The 18,069-nt window shown below is 38.8% G+C and overlaps 2 protein-coding genes across 2 annotated transcripts; one reads left to right on the top strand and one right to left on the bottom strand.

Annotated features, from left to right (window-relative positions):
- The first annotated feature begins 295 nt into the window (after positions 1–295).
- On the top strand, positions 296–5,904 carry LOC109643829 (histamine H2 receptor). Its single transcript, XM_020109066.2, has 2 exons — positions 296–1,379; positions 4,379–5,904. Exons 1-2 carry the CDS (start codon positions 578–580, stop codon positions 4,672–4,674), a joined length of 1,098 nt encoding a protein of 365 aa, XP_019964625.1. The 5' UTR covers positions 296–577; the 3' UTR covers positions 4,675–5,904.
- Positions 5,905–10,357: 4,453 nt separating this feature from the next.
- cyb5b (cytochrome b5 type B) lies at positions 10,358–16,023 on the bottom strand. Its single transcript, XM_020098814.2, has 5 exons — positions 15,497–16,023; positions 13,914–14,042; positions 12,413–12,439; positions 12,253–12,284; positions 10,358–11,915 (listed from the first exon to the last, which is right to left on the bottom strand). Exons 1-5 carry the CDS (start codon positions 15,695–15,697, stop codon positions 11,825–11,827), a joined length of 480 nt encoding a protein of 159 aa, XP_019954373.2. The 5' UTR covers positions 15,698–16,023; the 3' UTR covers positions 10,358–11,824.
- Positions 16,024–18,069: the final 2,046 nt, after the last annotated feature.

Here is an 18,069-nt window from a genome sequence, read left to right as displayed (position 1 = left end):
ACACAAAAAGTCGCAACTGGTTTTATCTTGACTAGTCTTATCTTGTCCTGACTCGTCTTATCTTGTCTTGACTCGTCTTATCTTGTCTTGACTCGTCTTATCGTGACTTGTCTCATTTGTCTTATCTCATATTCTGTTATATTATTATTTCGCAATTTGCATCGCGTTTCTGTATTTGCAGCGCAAATTGATGAAGATGTTTTCTGAGTTTGCATGTTGTGACTTCTTGCAGCGCATGTGTCGTCAAATTGATGAAGATGTTTTGCGATGAGTTTACTTGTGATTTTTCTATTTGCATGTTCTCTTAATTTGCGGTGCATTGGGCTCTCTCGGCCACCATAGTTTGTTGACTTTCCGGCAAAAGTGTAGTTCCACAGTTCCTCCTGTTTCCGATGATAAGGAGGGTACCTGAACGCGCAGTGATTGCAGCAGGTGTGTTGCAGGTGAGGTGGTGCGTTCAGAGGTTACAAGTATCCGCAGCTCTGCTCTCTAGTATAACCCCTGCTCATGTGGTGTACTTCAGTCTTTCAGCCATGTTCTCCTCGTGTGAACTATGATCCGGTCGCACTCATGAAACATGTTGACAGCACTGAACCTCTCCGCCCAAGATGACTCCAACCTGACCGGCGCGGACCCTCGGGGGCCGCAGGAGCTGGACCATCGCTCCCTCAAGGTGAGCATCATAGTGGCGCTGGGTGTGATGATCACGTTGGGGAACGTCGCGGTTCTCCTGGTCATCACCTCCTCCGTGGCCGGGTGGTCGAGGAACTCCCGGTACCTGCTGCTCTCCCTCACCGCGGCGGACTCCGCGTTCGCCCTGCTGGTCATGCCCCTGAACCTGTGGGTGAGTCTGCTGAAGGACTACACCGAGGGGCCCGACGCGCTCTGTCACGTTGTGGCCTTCTGCAACGCCACCGTGTACTCCACTTGCATGTACACCCTGGCCACCATCAGCCTGGAGCGGTACGTCGCGGTGCTGTACCCGCTGCAGTACTCGACCCTGCTGACCCGGAGGAGGACGCTGCTCCTGATCGCCTTCGCCTGGTGCTTCCCTCCCTGCCTGCTGTCCCCCATCACCTTCCCCGACAGCATCATCGAGGTGCACTTCTCCGCCGCCTCGCTCGTCTGCAACCCGTCCTACTCCACCAACGTGGGCTACTCCCTCAGTTTGACCTGCTTCATATTCTTCCCCTGCTCCATCGTCATGACGTTCGCCAACTTGAGAGTGTGGTGCGCCGCAAAGAGGCAGCGACTCAAGCTGCGCCAGTACGACTGTGCGCGTCGCGGCAGACACAACGTGGCCTCCAGGGTGCTCGTGCCCGTGATGGCAGCTTACTACGCCTGTTGGACACCGTGCATGGCAGCTATGATCTACAATGGTGAGCAACAGCAATGAGGATACACCTGTGAAGACAGAGCTGCGAGGGACAGATGAAAACACATGGATAGACCCCTTATTCAGTTCATGAGATAAGACAAGTGAATGTCAGGACAAGTCAATGTAAAGTCAGGGTCAGGACAAGTCAATGTAAAGACAATGTCAGGACAAGTCAATGTAAAGTCAATGTCAGGACAAGTCAATGTAAAGTCAGGGTCAGGACAAGTCAATGTAAGGATGAGATATTTTAGTCAAGATAAGACAAGACAAGTCAATGTAAAGTCAATGTCAGGACAAGTCGATGTAAAGTCAATGTAAGGAGATGTCCATGTAGGGACAAGTCAATGTAAAGTCAATGTCAGGACAAGGACAAGTCAATGTAAAGTCAATGTCAGGACAAGTTGATGTAAAGTCAATGTAAGGAGATGTCCATGTAGGGACAAGTCAATGTAAAGTCATTGTCAGGACAAGGACAAGTCAATGTAAAGTCAATGTCAGGACAAGTTGATGTAAAGTCAATGTAAGGAGATGTCCATGTAGGGACAAGTCAATGTAAAGTCAATGTCAGGACAAGTCGATGTAAAGTCAATGTAAGGAGATGTCCATGTAAGGACAAGGAAATGTAAGACAAGACGAGATATTCTAGTCAAGATAAGACAAGTTAATATATGACAAGTCATTGTAAAGTCAATATAAGACAACTCAATGTAAGGACAAGTCAATGTAAGACAAGTCAAGTAAAGATATTCTTAAGACAAGATAATATAAGATAAGACAATATGAGACAAGATAACACAAGACAAAACAAATCTGGATAAGATGAGATGAGACAAGATAAGATAGGCGAGGTAAGATAAGACAATCCTTTATTAGTCCCACAATGAGGGAAATTAGCAGCAGAGAGGACAGTCCAATAGACATCAGTCAACATGTATCAATCAAAATGTATTATAAATGTAAGGAAATATAAACATATAAATGGAATAGAAATAATCTATACAGTGTAAATTGAATATATACAGTGTGAGAGTATATAGATTGAAAACGGATCACACAGAAGTCATTGTATCGCACAAACAGAAATGAATGTTGCACAGTTAAGTATTAACGATGATGACACTGTTGCTTGGAATACATAGATGATGCATGTATGGAAGTTTAATTCATGAAGATGGCTTCCTAGCATTTTGTAAAAAATTAAGATTTACCTGCTTTGTTCAGTTAGATCCTGTTTGTTTGGCTGAGGTTTGCACATATGTCACATTTCGGCTCATCTCTATTTATTTACCCAAATGGCAGAACTTCTCTGAGAAAACAAAGACAAAGGTTCAAGTTCAGACTGGGCAGGAAAACAATATCAACTAGAATGGTACTCAAAAGAGTACAAACCTCTGCCAAGGCCCAGCAGCCCTGGTAAATTCAATCAATCTGCATCAAATGGGTGCATAAAGAAAATTTAAAACCACAACCTTTCCTCTGAGAAAGAATTTGATCTTTAAACTAAGAAGAAATAATGTGACATTTATTGTGATAATTACTGATATTGACTGATATGATCATTTAATCTTTAATGTAATATTAGACCATATTGCCCAGCTCTAGTTTAATTTTCATCAAGTGCATATTCTGACCCAGACATTGAAAATTGAAATATATTTTCAGTCAAAGGGATTAGTTCCTACTAAAATCTAAAGTGGATGGAGTGTATGTATGTTGCTTGTCCTACATCAACCAGCTCTGACTCATCTGGAGAAAGTCGTATATTATTACTATATACCAGAAAATAAAATTAGTTGCTAATTCATCCTGTTTATGTATATCTAGTCTAGAGGCTGCTGCTGTACAATGTATAAAAACTGCTCATGCAAAACACGTCTTCTGTGCCCAGGCTTTTTACCGTGCAGTGGCTACTTGGGTACATATAAGTGAATCACATGTCGTCACAATTTAGCTTTAAACTCTTTTGGGACGCATGTTTTTAAATCGTTTGAAAACAACTCAAATGCTCAAGTGTTTTTAAGGCTGGGAAGAGAACTGAAAAAATAGGTATTTGGTTAATTGAATTTACGTTAAATTTTTTTCATTTACAAATTCTGTCCATGGATTTCCGCTTGGGCAGTCCAGAGAGAAAAAGCTGTTAAAGTTATTTATGCACTGTCAGGCATTAACATCCTGATTCACGACCGTGTTTATGACTCAGACCTTTGACTTTTTCTCATTTACACCAACCATGAGCTGTCCTGCAGTCATCAAGACCGAGAGCAGAGTTGCAGCGGAATATTGTGAGTCCTTTTTCCAAAAAAGAGCTGTAATTCATCTGATATGGATGAAAATCCCTGAATGAAGCTGCTGATCTTAATTTAAACGTCACAGTGTGCTGCCGTCCAAACGACACTATGAAGTGGCTGCTTCCTCTCCAAAAAATCTTTCAGTTTAGATCAAGGCTTTAAATTTTAAATTGATGACTGCATGTCATTGCTCTCAGGGGAAAGACTCACATCTCTGGGTGAGTTTTTTATTTTTTCTATATGTATGATCATCAGGCCATGGTTATTCTGTGTTTGCACCCGTCTGTTTGTTTGTATGTCGGTTGGTGTCTTTGTTCATAAACAAGATTACACAACGACTACAGGATGAATTACCAGAAAATCTGTCAAAATTCTGGTGCGGATCCAGGATTTGTTTTGTCACGTTGAACATTGCAAGAGAGGGCGTTTTTCAACGTCTCTTTTCTCAGAAAATAATGAATGGATCTTGATGGAAAGAGAATAAGGCACATTTAGTGAACTGAAATCTGAGTGTGTGTAATTTGGTGCAGTTTAGGGACTGTTGGGCCTTGGCGGTGATTGGGGCTCTACTGAGTGCTGTCCTAGTTTCAATTTTTAAATAAATAGGTCAACAAAAGGTGAACCACTTCATTGTTCTGTTGTCTTGCAAGAGTCTTGTTGACATGATGTGGATACTTGCCTTACTTCACCCCCCATTTTTATAACCCCACAGCAGTCTCAGGTAGCACTGTACCGGAGTGGATCGAGTTTGTGGTGGTCTGGCTGCCAACCTCCAACGGCTTCCTCAACTGCATCTTCTACTTCTGGATAAACCGAAGCTTCCGTAGGAAATTCCACCTCGTCCTCCAGAGGCTCACTCTGACCCTTTGCCCGAAACTGGCTGAGGCTCTGGGATGCTGCGGTGCTTCCAAGACACAGTTTGTGTCAGGAGTTCTGGATAATAACAACTCTGTCCATGAACGCTCTGCCAGTGTGTCCTCCACCTGCACCCTGTTGACATTAGCCTAGGATGACTGCACCACTGGTATGGTAAATGATGCCAAAGATCGTCTTATCGTGTCTGGCTGGTCAACTGACACCAAGTTATTGATATATTCTTACACAAGGTATCGTGGGTAATTGCAATGTCAATGGATTGATACAACGGCTATGATTGGAAGTATTTGAAATAATCACTGTACAGTCTCATTTGATTTATATTGATTTTTGTCTAACTGTTCTTTTTATTTTTTATCAGTTTTCAGTCTAAGAACAGTGTTCAGTTGACGGGAACATTTAATTTAAAAACGCTTAATTTATAACTTATTTGGTTTTTTTTTTCTTTTACTCATGCACACAGTGTTGCCAAGATTTGATTTACTATCAGAGATGGCCTCTTAAACCACCTTTTACCTGTTTTAGCCACAAACCTTGTCTTTGCCCCAGAAATACCTCCAAATATTCGGCATACAGAGCAATAATCATATTTTTAAATTGTCAGTGTAGTTTGACTTGTTGCTGAGGTCAACAAATTTCACTTCAAACATTTAAGGTCGGTGTATGAGCTCATTACCATAAACTGATATTTAGACTTCTATTCATCTGAGACATTTGTGAACATCAGTGTCTGATTACAAGCACTTTGAAGGATCGAGGCCATCTACCTCCCCTTCAATTCAAACGGTGCTGAAGACCTTGGCATATTACAGCTGGGAGAAGTTAACCTTTAAGTCACGTCATTCCAGTGTATGCAAGGAGAAAAGTAATTAAGCAGCTACACTGTAGAAAGGTCACCATATTTGTGCTGGCAAGAGACGACTTGGAAGTTCTGAGGTGGAGGTTGTTTATTTAGAGATAATAAAGCCATGATCCTCTTCTTGGCATCGTCTACCACAATATGGGTTCAGCTTGGCAGATCCCATGTAATGTCTGGATAGAGTTTACTGTAGTGGTGCAGTTGATATGGATGTGAAGTAGATAGAGAGTTGATCATTTTCCAGGAATTTTCACAAGAAACAAATTCCAAACCATTTTATAGAAGTTATTTTAGCCTGTAGGTTGCAGCTTGGTGTCCTTATCATGAAAAGCGTGCCTTCTGTATGAATTATCAAAATGTGCTCAGTGACTGAGTTACAAGAGGAAAATGATAATCTTTGTATGTATATATTTTGTTGCGTTTCTAAATTCCTAATATAACAAATGAAAAAATAATGTATCAGATGTTTACAGATTTATGAAATAAAGCGTTGTGCCTTTGAATTATGTCGTCATGTTTGTTAAAGAAGTGAAAGTTATGTAAACATTACTTGATGGATTACCACAAAACCTGGTAGAAGGATGTTCTACAGGTCAGGGAAGAATTTAACATTTTGGTGCCAATCGGGACAGGTACAAGAATTTGTGACATATGGTGTTTTTTAATGTTTTCGTTGATTTCTCCGAGAATCATTTGGGGATCTTGATGCAAAAAATCAGCCATGTTTAGGGGACTGATTTTTATGTGTGTGTGCAATTAAGTACAGATCCAAATAAATGAGTTTTAATTCGGTTTCAAGGGGACTGTATGGATTCTACAGAGTGCCATTCTAGTGTTGTTTGTATTATTAGTTTAAGAAATTGCGATCGTACCAGTCTCATCAAGATGTGCCAGTAACTTTCTCTGATTTTCTAGATAAATCACGTGGTTTGCTTCTGACGAGCATGACTGCTTTACTATGCTGAGCATTTATCTTCAAATCCTGGGGCTGGATGTAAAGTAGAACCACAGATCCTTCCTCTGGCACCAGTAGATGCTTGTGCTGATTTTCTTTCCCACTTATTAATAAATCATTTTGTTTCCATTGCTGGAAATGGAAATGGAAAGCAAAGACAATGGTACTGTAGGTTTTATGATTGCCTAATGAAGAAATAGCAGTTCAGTTTGTTTCATATGTTGATTAATACTAGATGATATGTCTGTGGGGTAGAGAGAAGAATTTAAAGTGAATTTATTGCCCATGTATTATTCAAATGGCACACAGCTCAGAAATTATATGACCAACAAACTTAGCTAGAAGTTTCTTGGTGCAGTTTATAATTCCTTAATAGAATTTTGATGTTGTAAAAGTCTCAAACATATGCTCACAGTTGTTTTATCTGCAGGAAGGATGTTTTCTTGTTTCTCATATGGAGTGTAATCAAGTAAGAGACAATAATGTCTCATTATATTGTGTCATTGCACAAAAATCTGACCGGTTATTGGATATTCATGTTTCCTCTCACTGTTCAATTTCTTGAATCTTAAATCTGATGAAACAAATTATTATGAATAATTTGAATTAGATTATGCTAATCACCACCTACCAGTGCCATGTTAGATAACAGATATATCGAGTCAAAGAACATTATTGAAAATAACCAGAGCTTTTGAATAATGGATGTGTAGAAATTTAATTGATTGTGTGCAGGAACAATACCAGGCACAGGACATCAGTGTAGCCTATTGCAAAGGTTAGGCCAACAATGTTCGTATTGTTTTTAGTGAAGAATGAGGTCCAACAGGAACAATTTCACACTTTCCTCATACATATGAGGTGATGCCGACATGGTTTGCAAACTAGAAATAGGATTTTGATAGCAAGCACATTGAAACGCATCCCACATAACAAAATTGTTGTTAGGATTTGGTCCACAAATCCAGTGATGATAATCTCAAAGGTGCCAAAGATGGCCCGAATTTATGCCATTTGGGCCATGTTCACCATTTACACTTGGGCCAATTTAGGTTCACATCCAGATTACAGCTCGCCTAGAGCGCCGCATGTTTGTCAAAAAAGGCCAACATTTGTTTTAGGATATTTGCTATTTTACAAGTGGGCCACTTTAGGCTCAAATCTATTTTCTCCAGGCCAGGAGTGGCCCATGTTCATTCGCTGTCTGTGATTGACGATTCATTAATTGCAACAAAACAGTTATTTTCTAGGATATTTTATTCATTTGTATTGATGTAGTATGATGCAAAGACCAATGACCATGTGCATGACTTAACAGAAAATAAATGGTGAATAGATTTCTTGGGTGGATTTAAAGTTTTCATGGGTGTAACTCCTTCAGAATAAAGTAGAGCTGGGGATGTTTTTGTTGTGAGAGTTGGTGGTCTTAAGTGAACCTCTAGGCTGTTAAGATGCAAAATCCACTTAGGATTCCCTCTGCAGGTGGTTCTATGGACCTTTTCCGCTATCGCCAACCAATGCTCAGAGATCATGTTTATTCCTGCTGCATCAACAAGCATTTTTTTCCCCCAGCTGTTTGAGATTTTTGCCGTGCATGTCTCCCAGGACACAGGAGTGTTGTGCATTAGCAGTCCCAGCTCTCCTTGAGGATGACTGCTGTTAGAAATAAGTGATTCAGTCATGGTGAACGATGTCTATCTGATGACTTCATATACTCCCACAGATACAATATGCTGTCTCATAAGAGCTCATTACTCTGTCTGGTCATAATTGCTGCCACAACAGGCTGACATTGATGTAAAATGGCCAGTGGCTACACAATGCTCCTTAGTTCATAACTCAGAAAAGAAAACATTCTTTCCTTTGTACAGAACTTCCAAAACTAGTGGGTGGGGGGGAAACTAGTCCAGATGTTTGCAGATGTACAGTTTTGTTAGTAAATTGTCCTATATTATTGCAAACTGTCTTCCACGGCATCACAATAACAATCTGGCAGGTTTTTGTTTTTTTCCTGGTTGCATAATGTCTTTCCACAGCATGTGTGGCAGCATTGTGTTTATTGTGTTTACTGCTGTTCTGAGCCCATGAAAACCTGGAGATAAACTCTGCTGAATGCTGTGATGATTATATTAGAGTGGGTGCAGCAGTCAGATTAGCCATTTAAATATAGCCTATATTCTCCCTTCTCTGTGGTAAAGGCCAAATTAATCAACTGCGATGGTAACATGTTGAGGTTGTAGTGCCACCCTGTGTTTAAACTGAATATAGCAAAGAAGGACCAAACCTTGTAAACAGCAATACATTTAGAATCATTCCTGTCTGGTTGTGCAGTCATTTAATACAATTGAATCTGCATTGCTGCCAGCTTTCCTAATCAAGGTTGCTCCATGTTGTTTATCGTTTGCTAAAATTGCTGTTTTCTGAAACATTTACTGAACCAAGTCAAGTAGCAAGGGAGTCTTTATAGTTTTAAACAATTCATCAATTTATGTAACAAGAGTGCATCTGGTTCTTGAAATGTCCCACCTGATCAAGAAGGATGAATCAATGGGTGTTGATTTGTGCTTTCTGCCGTTCTCTTGTCGTGGGCACTTTGCAGTGTGAGGGCTCTTGTGGAGGTTGCAGATGGAAAGGCTTTAATTTCAATCACTGCTTCCTGCTCCTCTCCACAGGAAAAATAGCTGAGGAGAGCAGGCATACGCAGGACTCAAGTATTATTCAGTATGTGCCAGTATTGCACTATGAAATGGTTACCTAAGAAAAACAAATCACAGTGTAAGTACATAACTGCATTATCGACTACTTCAATGCAATTTTTTTACATTGTATCACAATGGCCTGATGATTACATTTACGGTTAAAGGATACCAGAGTACAGGGATTATTCAATCATGTTGTCCTGTGCCACTCACCTCCCTGTAAAGCATAAAAGGTGAATGAGTTTCTTCATGACCCACTTCTACATGTGTTGCCTACCACTACAGTGTGTTACAGTGTTAGATTGTTAGGGTCATTTCCAATGAGCTCATGGTATTTGGTCATTAACATGTGAATAAACACCTCACCTCAGTTGCTGTGACCAAGAGCAGGACTGCAGAGGGACGTTGAACCAAGCTGTTACATTTTTCATATCTGTATTCCTTTCAAATTAGCACCACACCAGCGTACTATCCATTAATGAGTTCATGAATTTTTAAAAAGAAATGGAGGACGACTGTATATAGTGGTGGATATTTGCCAAAACAAATGCCTTGTCATTTTTGTCATAATTATCTGAGACAGATGCAGCCAGATGTTGAAAGAATAATTTACAAACTCAACAGTGGTGACCACACAAGGCTGTAGCAGTATAAAGAAACAGCTCTGTTCACTAGTGATGAGTGTGAGCGCTGTAGTCTTCTAGGCTGCTGACATTTGAGGTGTCAGTACTCAACTCCTGGAGCTGTTGACCTAACTAAACATCCATTTGTGTTAAGGCACTTTAAAGTTGTGAATGACTGACTTTCAGTTTGACGGAACGTGCTGCTCTCTTCAGAAGACACCGTTGTATGGAGTGCAGACATTAGTTGTTTTCTAGATTAGGTTGTCATTATTTTGTACATCCCTTACAGACATAGGCTACATTTATGAACAAACAACAAATGAATTTGAACCCCTATTTTTGATTCGTCAGGAATTCTTAAATCAAAATTGATATATTTATTGCTTTCATTTAGGTACTGAACTTACAAAGGGTTTCAGTCTCAACTGTAAAGGTTAATGCTATTCCCATATTTTTTTGCATAGGGCCTATGAATGCTGTTTGTATACAAATAGTGTTAGCTTAACACAGGTTGCTCTGTACGCAAGGTGTTTCATCCTCTCTGTCTCAAAGAAGATTTGGTGTATTTGACAGACTAGTACACACAGATAGTTAACTCAGCAAACACTATACATACATAAATATACATTTGTATCCACAAGTTTATGATATTTTCTCAGTACATGATTAGTCACTTGAATTTGTTGAATTATTGGTTTTATTCAAAGGAGACTTTTAATGACATTAAATGAAAGTTGAAATATAAATATTTATAAACCAACTCAATAAATGTAGACAACTGCAATAAATGTAGTAAAAATAGCAGCAAGTTATATTCAGAAATTGTATGCTGAATGGATGTCTTATTGTTATCGTCTTTGTAGCTGAAAAATAGTCAACAAACTGAGTGATTTCAGAAATTCTATGCAAAAGTTACCTAAACCAAAACATATTAAACAGTGCTGAAGTCCGAACAGTAACCTGGAAAACAGAAAAAGGCAGAGTAACTTAAATAGTTAAACATGTGTTGCAGCTGTGGCCTGAAAGACACTTATGTATGGCTTTAATGACAACTGGCAAGTCCCCACCGAACCAACAGGCAGTCTAACAACAAACCCACCTGGGCCTCGTTCAATATAACTCAAACCCCCCAGTGACAGGAATCAATTCTATTCACCCAAGACAGTAAATTGAAATGCATTAAAACGAAACAAAGTTATGGAGAAAAAAAAAGCAGTTAAATAACAAATAGCACAGTGAGAAAAAAAATCGAATTTAAAATTAGAATAATCAAACGAATGCTTCATCACTCAGTCAGTCACTGCCATCTATTATATCTGTATTGTCAAATTATTATTATTATTACATACTACATAAATGTATAGATCAGGTATTTTGAACATTTAAATTAATTTCTTGTAAAAGCTGTAGAAATGAAATGTCCATAACAGATTTAACCTTAAATAATCACTGATACAATATAATTCACAGCTATTTTCAAAAAAAACCAAACATAAATACTTGACATTGCATTTACATAGTTGGAAAGATGACGCACAACCCGCTGATAAATGCAATCGAGCAGAGTTGTGAATGAATGAAGAAGTGAATGGAATAAATTCACTGTTCTTATTGAGCGTCAGGTAGCTGTCATATTTTTCACTTTATTAAAACTTAGAAAATGCATGTGAAGTTACAATTCAGTGTAAAAAAAATGGTCACTGTGAGCCATTATCCTGACCTCAATCATTTTGCATACTTAACATTTCCTCAAACATTATTCCAGTTCGTGTCTCTGTAATGGTGGAGCACGTTAAACCTTTCTCTGAGCACACAAATGGCTGGTGACCATACACTAACCGAACTGAGTCGAATACACATGAAGGTTAAACTCAAAGACAATATTTAACATGAATGAAAACAGGCATAGTGACAATGAAATTCAAAGAGGGACTGAAGGCAGACAATTTAATGAAGACTCTGCCCAACTGTCTATTTCGTGCACTCTATGTAGACGGACAAGGATAAAAGTACTTTATCAAACTGCCCCCCCCATCCTTTTTTCTCGTTGCAGGGGATGCAGACACTCCAAATTGTGTGCGTTTAGTACGAGGAGGATTTGGTCAAAGATTTCAAGGCCTCCAGATGAAAAGAAGAATGCCAGCACTTAAGATGATTTGTGTTCAACCATGTAGAAGCGATACATGACACCAACAACCACTGCAACAATAGCAGGTATCAACCACATGGTCCAGGAGCTGCGAGCAAAAAATTATATATTCAATATCATATTTTTTAAGCCATTACATATGTTTATGGCTCAACGCTTTTTTAAATCAACATATACTTCATAAAAGTTAAAATAATTCAAAAGAAAAAAGGTCAATAATAACAGATAACAGAAATCTGTGAAAATTGCATAAAACACTATTTCAGTTGTGTGTGTGTTTTTTGTTTGTCTGTTACATATGTCATACACATACAGAAAGTTGTGTGCACTTTAACCCAGACAGCAGCACTTTTTTCCGGTGTGCGTGCTCACAAACGTGAAAACTGTAACGAATCTGACGCATGTTGTTCATGATGATGACTCACCTGGACTCTCCACAATTTGCTTCATTTTCCACCTGTAGCAGAAAAGAATCAATGAAAACTTTTAGACACAAACCATGAGCTTTATATCATTGTTACAAATTCTGTTATAGGGATTTTCTAGCATTTATAAAGAGACAGTTAAAAAGACAATGGGTCTTACCTTAGCAGGCTCCTTTTTCCTGTCGTCCTACAAATACATTTAACAAATTAGTATTTCTTCATGTGATGTCTGACACACAAGAGATACAAGAAAATAAATGAAGTCTGTTTCTCAGATAGTCCACAGTTAAAATGAATTTGTATGTATTACCACATTAACAAGGTTATAACAACCACACCTCTTGTTGATAGTAATGTAATCATGATCAGTGTCACATGACTATCACTGACACAAGTGTGACAATCCAAATTTCATTCAGCGATTGAGATTTGAGAAAAGGGGTAGTGGGAAAAAGCACTAGGAAACTAAACCATAAATTCCTTTGGGGAAGTTAAATCCACTGAATGTATAATGATGATTTGAATGTGTTGTGGTTTTATGTGTTGCCTAACAAAGGCAGACAAGACAACCTGCTGAAAAGATGCAAAAATCAGTCCCCAGATTCCATTTTCAGGAGCCCTATGATTTTTGTTAACTGATTTTGTCATTGATAAACACAAAAGAAAACAGCACCATGACACTTTGGTGACAATAGTAATATTTCTCACATGTTAAAACTAAAGACACTGTATTATAATTTTAAACAGTATTTCCTTCTTGTGATACAATTTGATCTTGAAAATGACTAGAGAAGACAAGGTAAGATTTTACTTCATGATTAAAATAATAAATCACACATTTTTAAAGTGTAAAACTAACTTTTTTGAAAGGGCAATTTTCTGTTTTCTTATCTGTCTTGCTGTAGGATGGGACAGGTTAAATTTTTTACAAATGCTCTGAACACTCGGGACAGAGTAATTAAATCACTTGTGTTGGTGTGCAGTGTTAAAATCTGTCTTAAATTAACCTTTGTGTTTCCTTGCTTAACTTCAGTAGAGAGATAGGGACACAAAGAGTACGTATTATTCAAAAAAGACTGACTTCAGAAAACATCATATAATGCTATGATGATGTCTGTCTATATTATGTGTGTAAGTGTGCATGTATGTTATATTTTCTAAGGGTGTGTCTGAACTTGTTAATGATATGCAACGTTTTTCTTTTGTGTGAAAAAGTTCTTACATTCTGGTTTTGAGTCCTCTGAAAGGGGGAAAAAAGGCAAAGACTGAGCAGGACTTATGAGAGGCATTTACAAAAAAGTTATTTAAAAATGGCTTCAGTTTTTAGCAGTTAGGTAACAAAAATGTGGGAACAGAACTAATGGCCATGGGACAACTGTGTTTGAATGGTGTTACAAACCAGTTTTCTATTTGGTTTGATGTCAACCCCACAATTTGGTAATGACTGTTTAAAATCCAAATTATTTCATGGAACTATCTTGTGACTCCAAGCCACTTTTTCATGTTAGTCACCCTTTACTCCTAGAGATCTGGTGAAACTGATGAATTATTCTGCTTGATTAACATAGATTTAAGCAACGACTATGACTTATACTCATGTGTTTTACAGTTGTGTTGCCTTCATTTATACCGAGACAGGAAACCAAGTCATTTCTTCTTACCATATGAACCTCCCCGACTAAGTACTGCTCGAGCATCTCCCTCGCATCTGTGGAATGACCCACATCTTCGAAGCTTTCTGTGGCGTCTGAACCTGCCTGCTCCAGTAAGACCTCCTCACCTCCTGGATGCTGAAATAGAGTGTTTAGCTTATTAATTATCCTTTTTTATCCCATGCTCACAGTGATACGGTTCATGTCCATGCTTGATTAAGTTAAAAGCAATGAAAACTCCAGAGCTGAAATCACATGCTTACCAAACCAAGCTTAAAAATGTCTTTGGGGTTAATGAAGTTATATTATATTGAAAACCAGCAATGATCAGAAAATAACTAAATACAGGGTTTCCCGCAGCGCCTTATAGTTAAGGCGGCCGCCTTGACAACAAAGGCCCACGACGACTTAGTTCTCTTCTTCCCCTCTCTCTCTCTTCTCCCCCCCACCCCCCGCCTTTCAACTAAATTGTATAAATTGTTGTTTTCTTTACCATAGAATGGGCCCTTTATATCTGAAAACTTTATATCTATATGGAGGGGGGTCCTCTTTGTGGAGGCCGACATTGGGGGTGAAATGAGGAGCGTTCAGCTGCAACATGAAACCTCACTGGTAGATATCACTAAATTCTTCACTCTGAACCTTTAAGATTGTGGTTTTAATCTCCTGTATGAGCAGAAATGACAAACACTTGTTACACAGCAAAATGTTTTATAAATCTGAGAAAGATCAGTTATGTAACCCTAACCCTAACCCTAACCCTCACTGTGCACAACGCATACTATTGATATATTGGTCTTTCTGCAATTGATTAATATTGAAACAACTACTTATATTGTCCTGTATGGCAGTTTATCTACACTGCATTTTACAGCTAAAGTTAGTGTTTGTTTTGCAGATTGTGATCTTACATGCAAAACATCTATCAATACAGCACGTGTTCTTTGGCTAAAACATCAACCCCCCCCAAAAAAAACAGTTGTACAAGCAGCTGTATTACAACATTACAAACATGCTTGAGGATATGCTAATCCGATTACATGTGTAATGCTGTTGAGACTCTGGGAGGGGCCGGTACATTATTGAGGATTACACGTCCATAAACTTCCTTTTAAAAGTGGTTTCGTAAGTTTTGATTAAATAAAAGGTAAACAGAACAGAATACTTATTAGAGCAATGTGTTAGCAGAGTTAGCTTAGCTAGGATTGACCTATGAAACAGGATCACCGACACGCAACGTTCACAGCTCGTTGAAGTTTCTGTTAAAAGCTATTCTCTGCAGATGAACATGGTGAATAACTACTTAGTTAACTAGTTATTATCTAACACTGACTAACTTAAAGATAGCTAGTTTGTTGTCGCTATACGATTAAGCCGTGTGTCGCTTTCACCCCGAGGTCAATTACGATCAGGTCTTTCTCACCGACGGACTTTAGATGCTTGACAGTCCGTAAACGTTACACGTCAACATGTGACGCAAACGATACGTCTCATCTCCAGGAAGTAGTCTTAGCCAAACGAAGCAGTAATGACATTAAATCACCCGAACTGTTGACAGCATCAATGGATGAGTTGTTGAGAGGGTGTCTTACCTCTTCAAGGAAACTTGTGATGTCGTATACTTTATCGTGGATGATGAGCCATGTGTCACTGCTCATGTTGTGCTCTCTTATTTCCTCTAACGTGTGATATTTGACATCGCTGCCCACTGTTTCGCCGTTCACTTCCGCGTTGCTGTTACTTGCACACCCGTTGCTCTCGTTGATGGTGTTGTCGTTTATTTCCTCACCCATTTTAACGTGGATTCGAATTACCTGCGACCGCTGAGCAGCTGCTAGCTACCTTTAGCTTCTGTTAGCCCCGGGTACGGATCGGATGGATGCGGCGCTAGCTAGCCTCGTTTCCAGTTTCACCGTGTGTGAGTAAAAGCTGGCGGTGGCAACAAATCCCCTAATGACCCGGCAGTAAAGAGGGGACATAAACAGCGGTGTTACGAAAGAAATCTCCCCTTTAAACTCGGTACATCGGCAGACATGTGAAACCGACCAATAACGTGCTTGTTTTGTTACCACAAAGCGCACACACGACAACTGACCAATGAGAATGTGCCCTTCAGAGTGGTGACCAATCAGAATCGACCACTTGATGATCACGAGACGTTTGTCAACTGTTCTTCTGGGTTTTTGCAGACTGGATGTCCCGTGGCTCGTTGCTGCCGCCCCAGGTGGGAAATAGACTGCAGTTCTGAGTGGTTTTATTTCCACTGGTGAACATCCTGTGAATTCAAGGATTGTTCTCACAATCAGTGATAGAGAATCAACTGATTCTCACTGGGATTTTACAGGCTCTCGTGCCCAGGCGTGATATCTTAGTAAAAATAATTTCTCTCTCTCTTCATGTTATATCTATAACTCTATTTATTTGTTTTTGTTTCTGTTTTTGACTGTATGAGGCGTCAAAACTTATAAGGTTACCAATCAAATTAAATATGTGTGTTAAGGTGAGGCGTTATAAGATAACACAAGCATCATCCTTCATCGTTTTGATACTCAGACACACATACACACACACACACACACACGCACACACACACACACACACACACACACACACTTGCACACACGTTTGTAGTTCTAGATTAGTGAGAACACACATCGGCATAATTCCCTAGCCCCTTACCCTCACTTTAACCATCCGAACTAAATAACTAATCCTGACCTAAACCAGATTCTAACCCTAAAACCAAGTCTTAACCCTCAAACAGCCAAAATGTCCTCACTCTAGGAATACACACGTAAACACACATGAACGGATACTGTTTGCACCGTTAAACTCAATAATCCGGTTTTTATCTGCCATATTTATATTTATACTGTTCATTCTGTTCATCCCGCCATATCTGCCATATTTATACTCTTTATATCATCTAGATTTGCCACTGCCTGTTTATATCTTTTAATTACTTATATTTGTTATATTTTATATTTCATGTTTAATGTTGTTTGCACCGGGGATTAGAAGGAAACGCTATTTCAATTCTCTGTATGTCCTGCACATATGGCATTATTGATAATAAAGTTGACTTGACTTGACTTGATGCTATATAAATATAAATATATATTTTTTCCTCTCTTTATTTTCTGTTACCAAAATACTTTATTATTGTGTACCAAATTTCTTGTAGAAATTGATAGAGAGGACTAAATTAAAGAAACGGACAAAAAATAAAACATTTATATAGAATCTGCATTGACCACTACTACGGGATTTTGTTTTCTGCAAGTTTCACAAAGTTCACTTTCATGTCCCAGTCTCAATCGTGTCCAAGTCCCAGTCGTCGTAAAAACTGAGTTCCTTCTCCCTTAGTGATGACCCTTATCAGTAGTGGAGTTTTGATTACCCTTTCTCTATTTTCCCCATTCTCTTTCACACAGATTTATTGTCTACTTTGAAACCAATACTTTGAAGTGATTTTACACTTTTACCCTCGGGAGCAAATTGAAGTGATGCCCTTTGCTGCTGTGCTACAAAGTTTTGATGTACTTCTTCCTAAACTGATATGTGTGGGGCCTTTGAGCTGTATGTTTTCTACTGATAGAGCAGGTTACCACCCACAAGATGACAGTGGCAGATGTGTACTCCGTCAATGGTTCACAAATACATGTCTATACTTCATCCTGCACTGCCACATTCTAGTATATTTAGCAAATTCTTGTGGGAGACTCAAAAGATAGCACACTTTTTTCAGTCAACTCTACTCGTGCAACAACAGCAAGAGCCCTTGCAGAATAAGATATAATCCTTATCACCAAACTCACCCCCATCCCAACACAGTACCTGAATATGTCTGTACAGAATACCTAGGTCTGAACATTATTTGTCTCTTTATAGCTTCACATGTGATAATTTATTAACTACTGTGCCAGAGAGAAGCAGATAACTTCATGCATAATTAAGGACTAAACAAGTTCCTGCCATTAGGATTTTTAACTTAATGTACTACACAACATTTCAAGTTTAAAATCACTGATCACAATATCTTAATACACTTTTTAAAAATCTCATCTCTTACTTATTTTATTCATTTATTTTTTAAGTTTATTATTATTATTTGTAATATGGTTGATGTTGTAATAGTTAACTGATAATCATAGTGGTTAGACTA

This window comes from Paralichthys olivaceus, chromosome 1, assembly GCF_024713975.1.
Source record: "Paralichthys olivaceus isolate ysfri-2021 chromosome 1, ASM2471397v2, whole genome shotgun sequence".
In the NCBI taxonomy this organism is placed as follows: Eukaryota; Metazoa; Chordata; class Actinopteri; order Pleuronectiformes; family Paralichthyidae; genus Paralichthys; species Paralichthys olivaceus.
Note: the sequence above shows the minus strand (reverse complement) of the source record. Positions and strands in the feature narration are given on the sequence as shown.

Bases quoted from the DNA above. Each gene is read 5' to 3' on its own strand.
- LOC109643829 (XM_020109066.2), top strand. From the start codon at position 578: ATGTTGACAGCACTGAACCTCTCCGCCCAAGATGACTCCAACCTGACC. The intron at 1,380-4,378 runs GTGAGCAACAGC...ATAACCCCACAG, and splicing joins GGCAGCTATGATCTACAATG to CAGTCTCAGGTAGCACTGTA.
- cyb5b (XM_020098814.2), bottom strand. From the start codon at position 15,697: ATGGGTGAGGAAATAAACGACAACACCATCAACGAGAGCAACGGGTGT. The intron at 14,043-15,496 runs GTAAGACACCCT...ACTCTATTTCAG, and splicing joins TCACAAGTTTCCTTGAAGAG to CATCCAGGAGGTGAGGAGGT. The intron at 12,440-13,913 runs GTAAGAAGAAAT...ATGTATTTGTAG, and splicing joins TAGTCGGGGAGGTTCATATG to GACGACAGGAAAAAGGAGCC.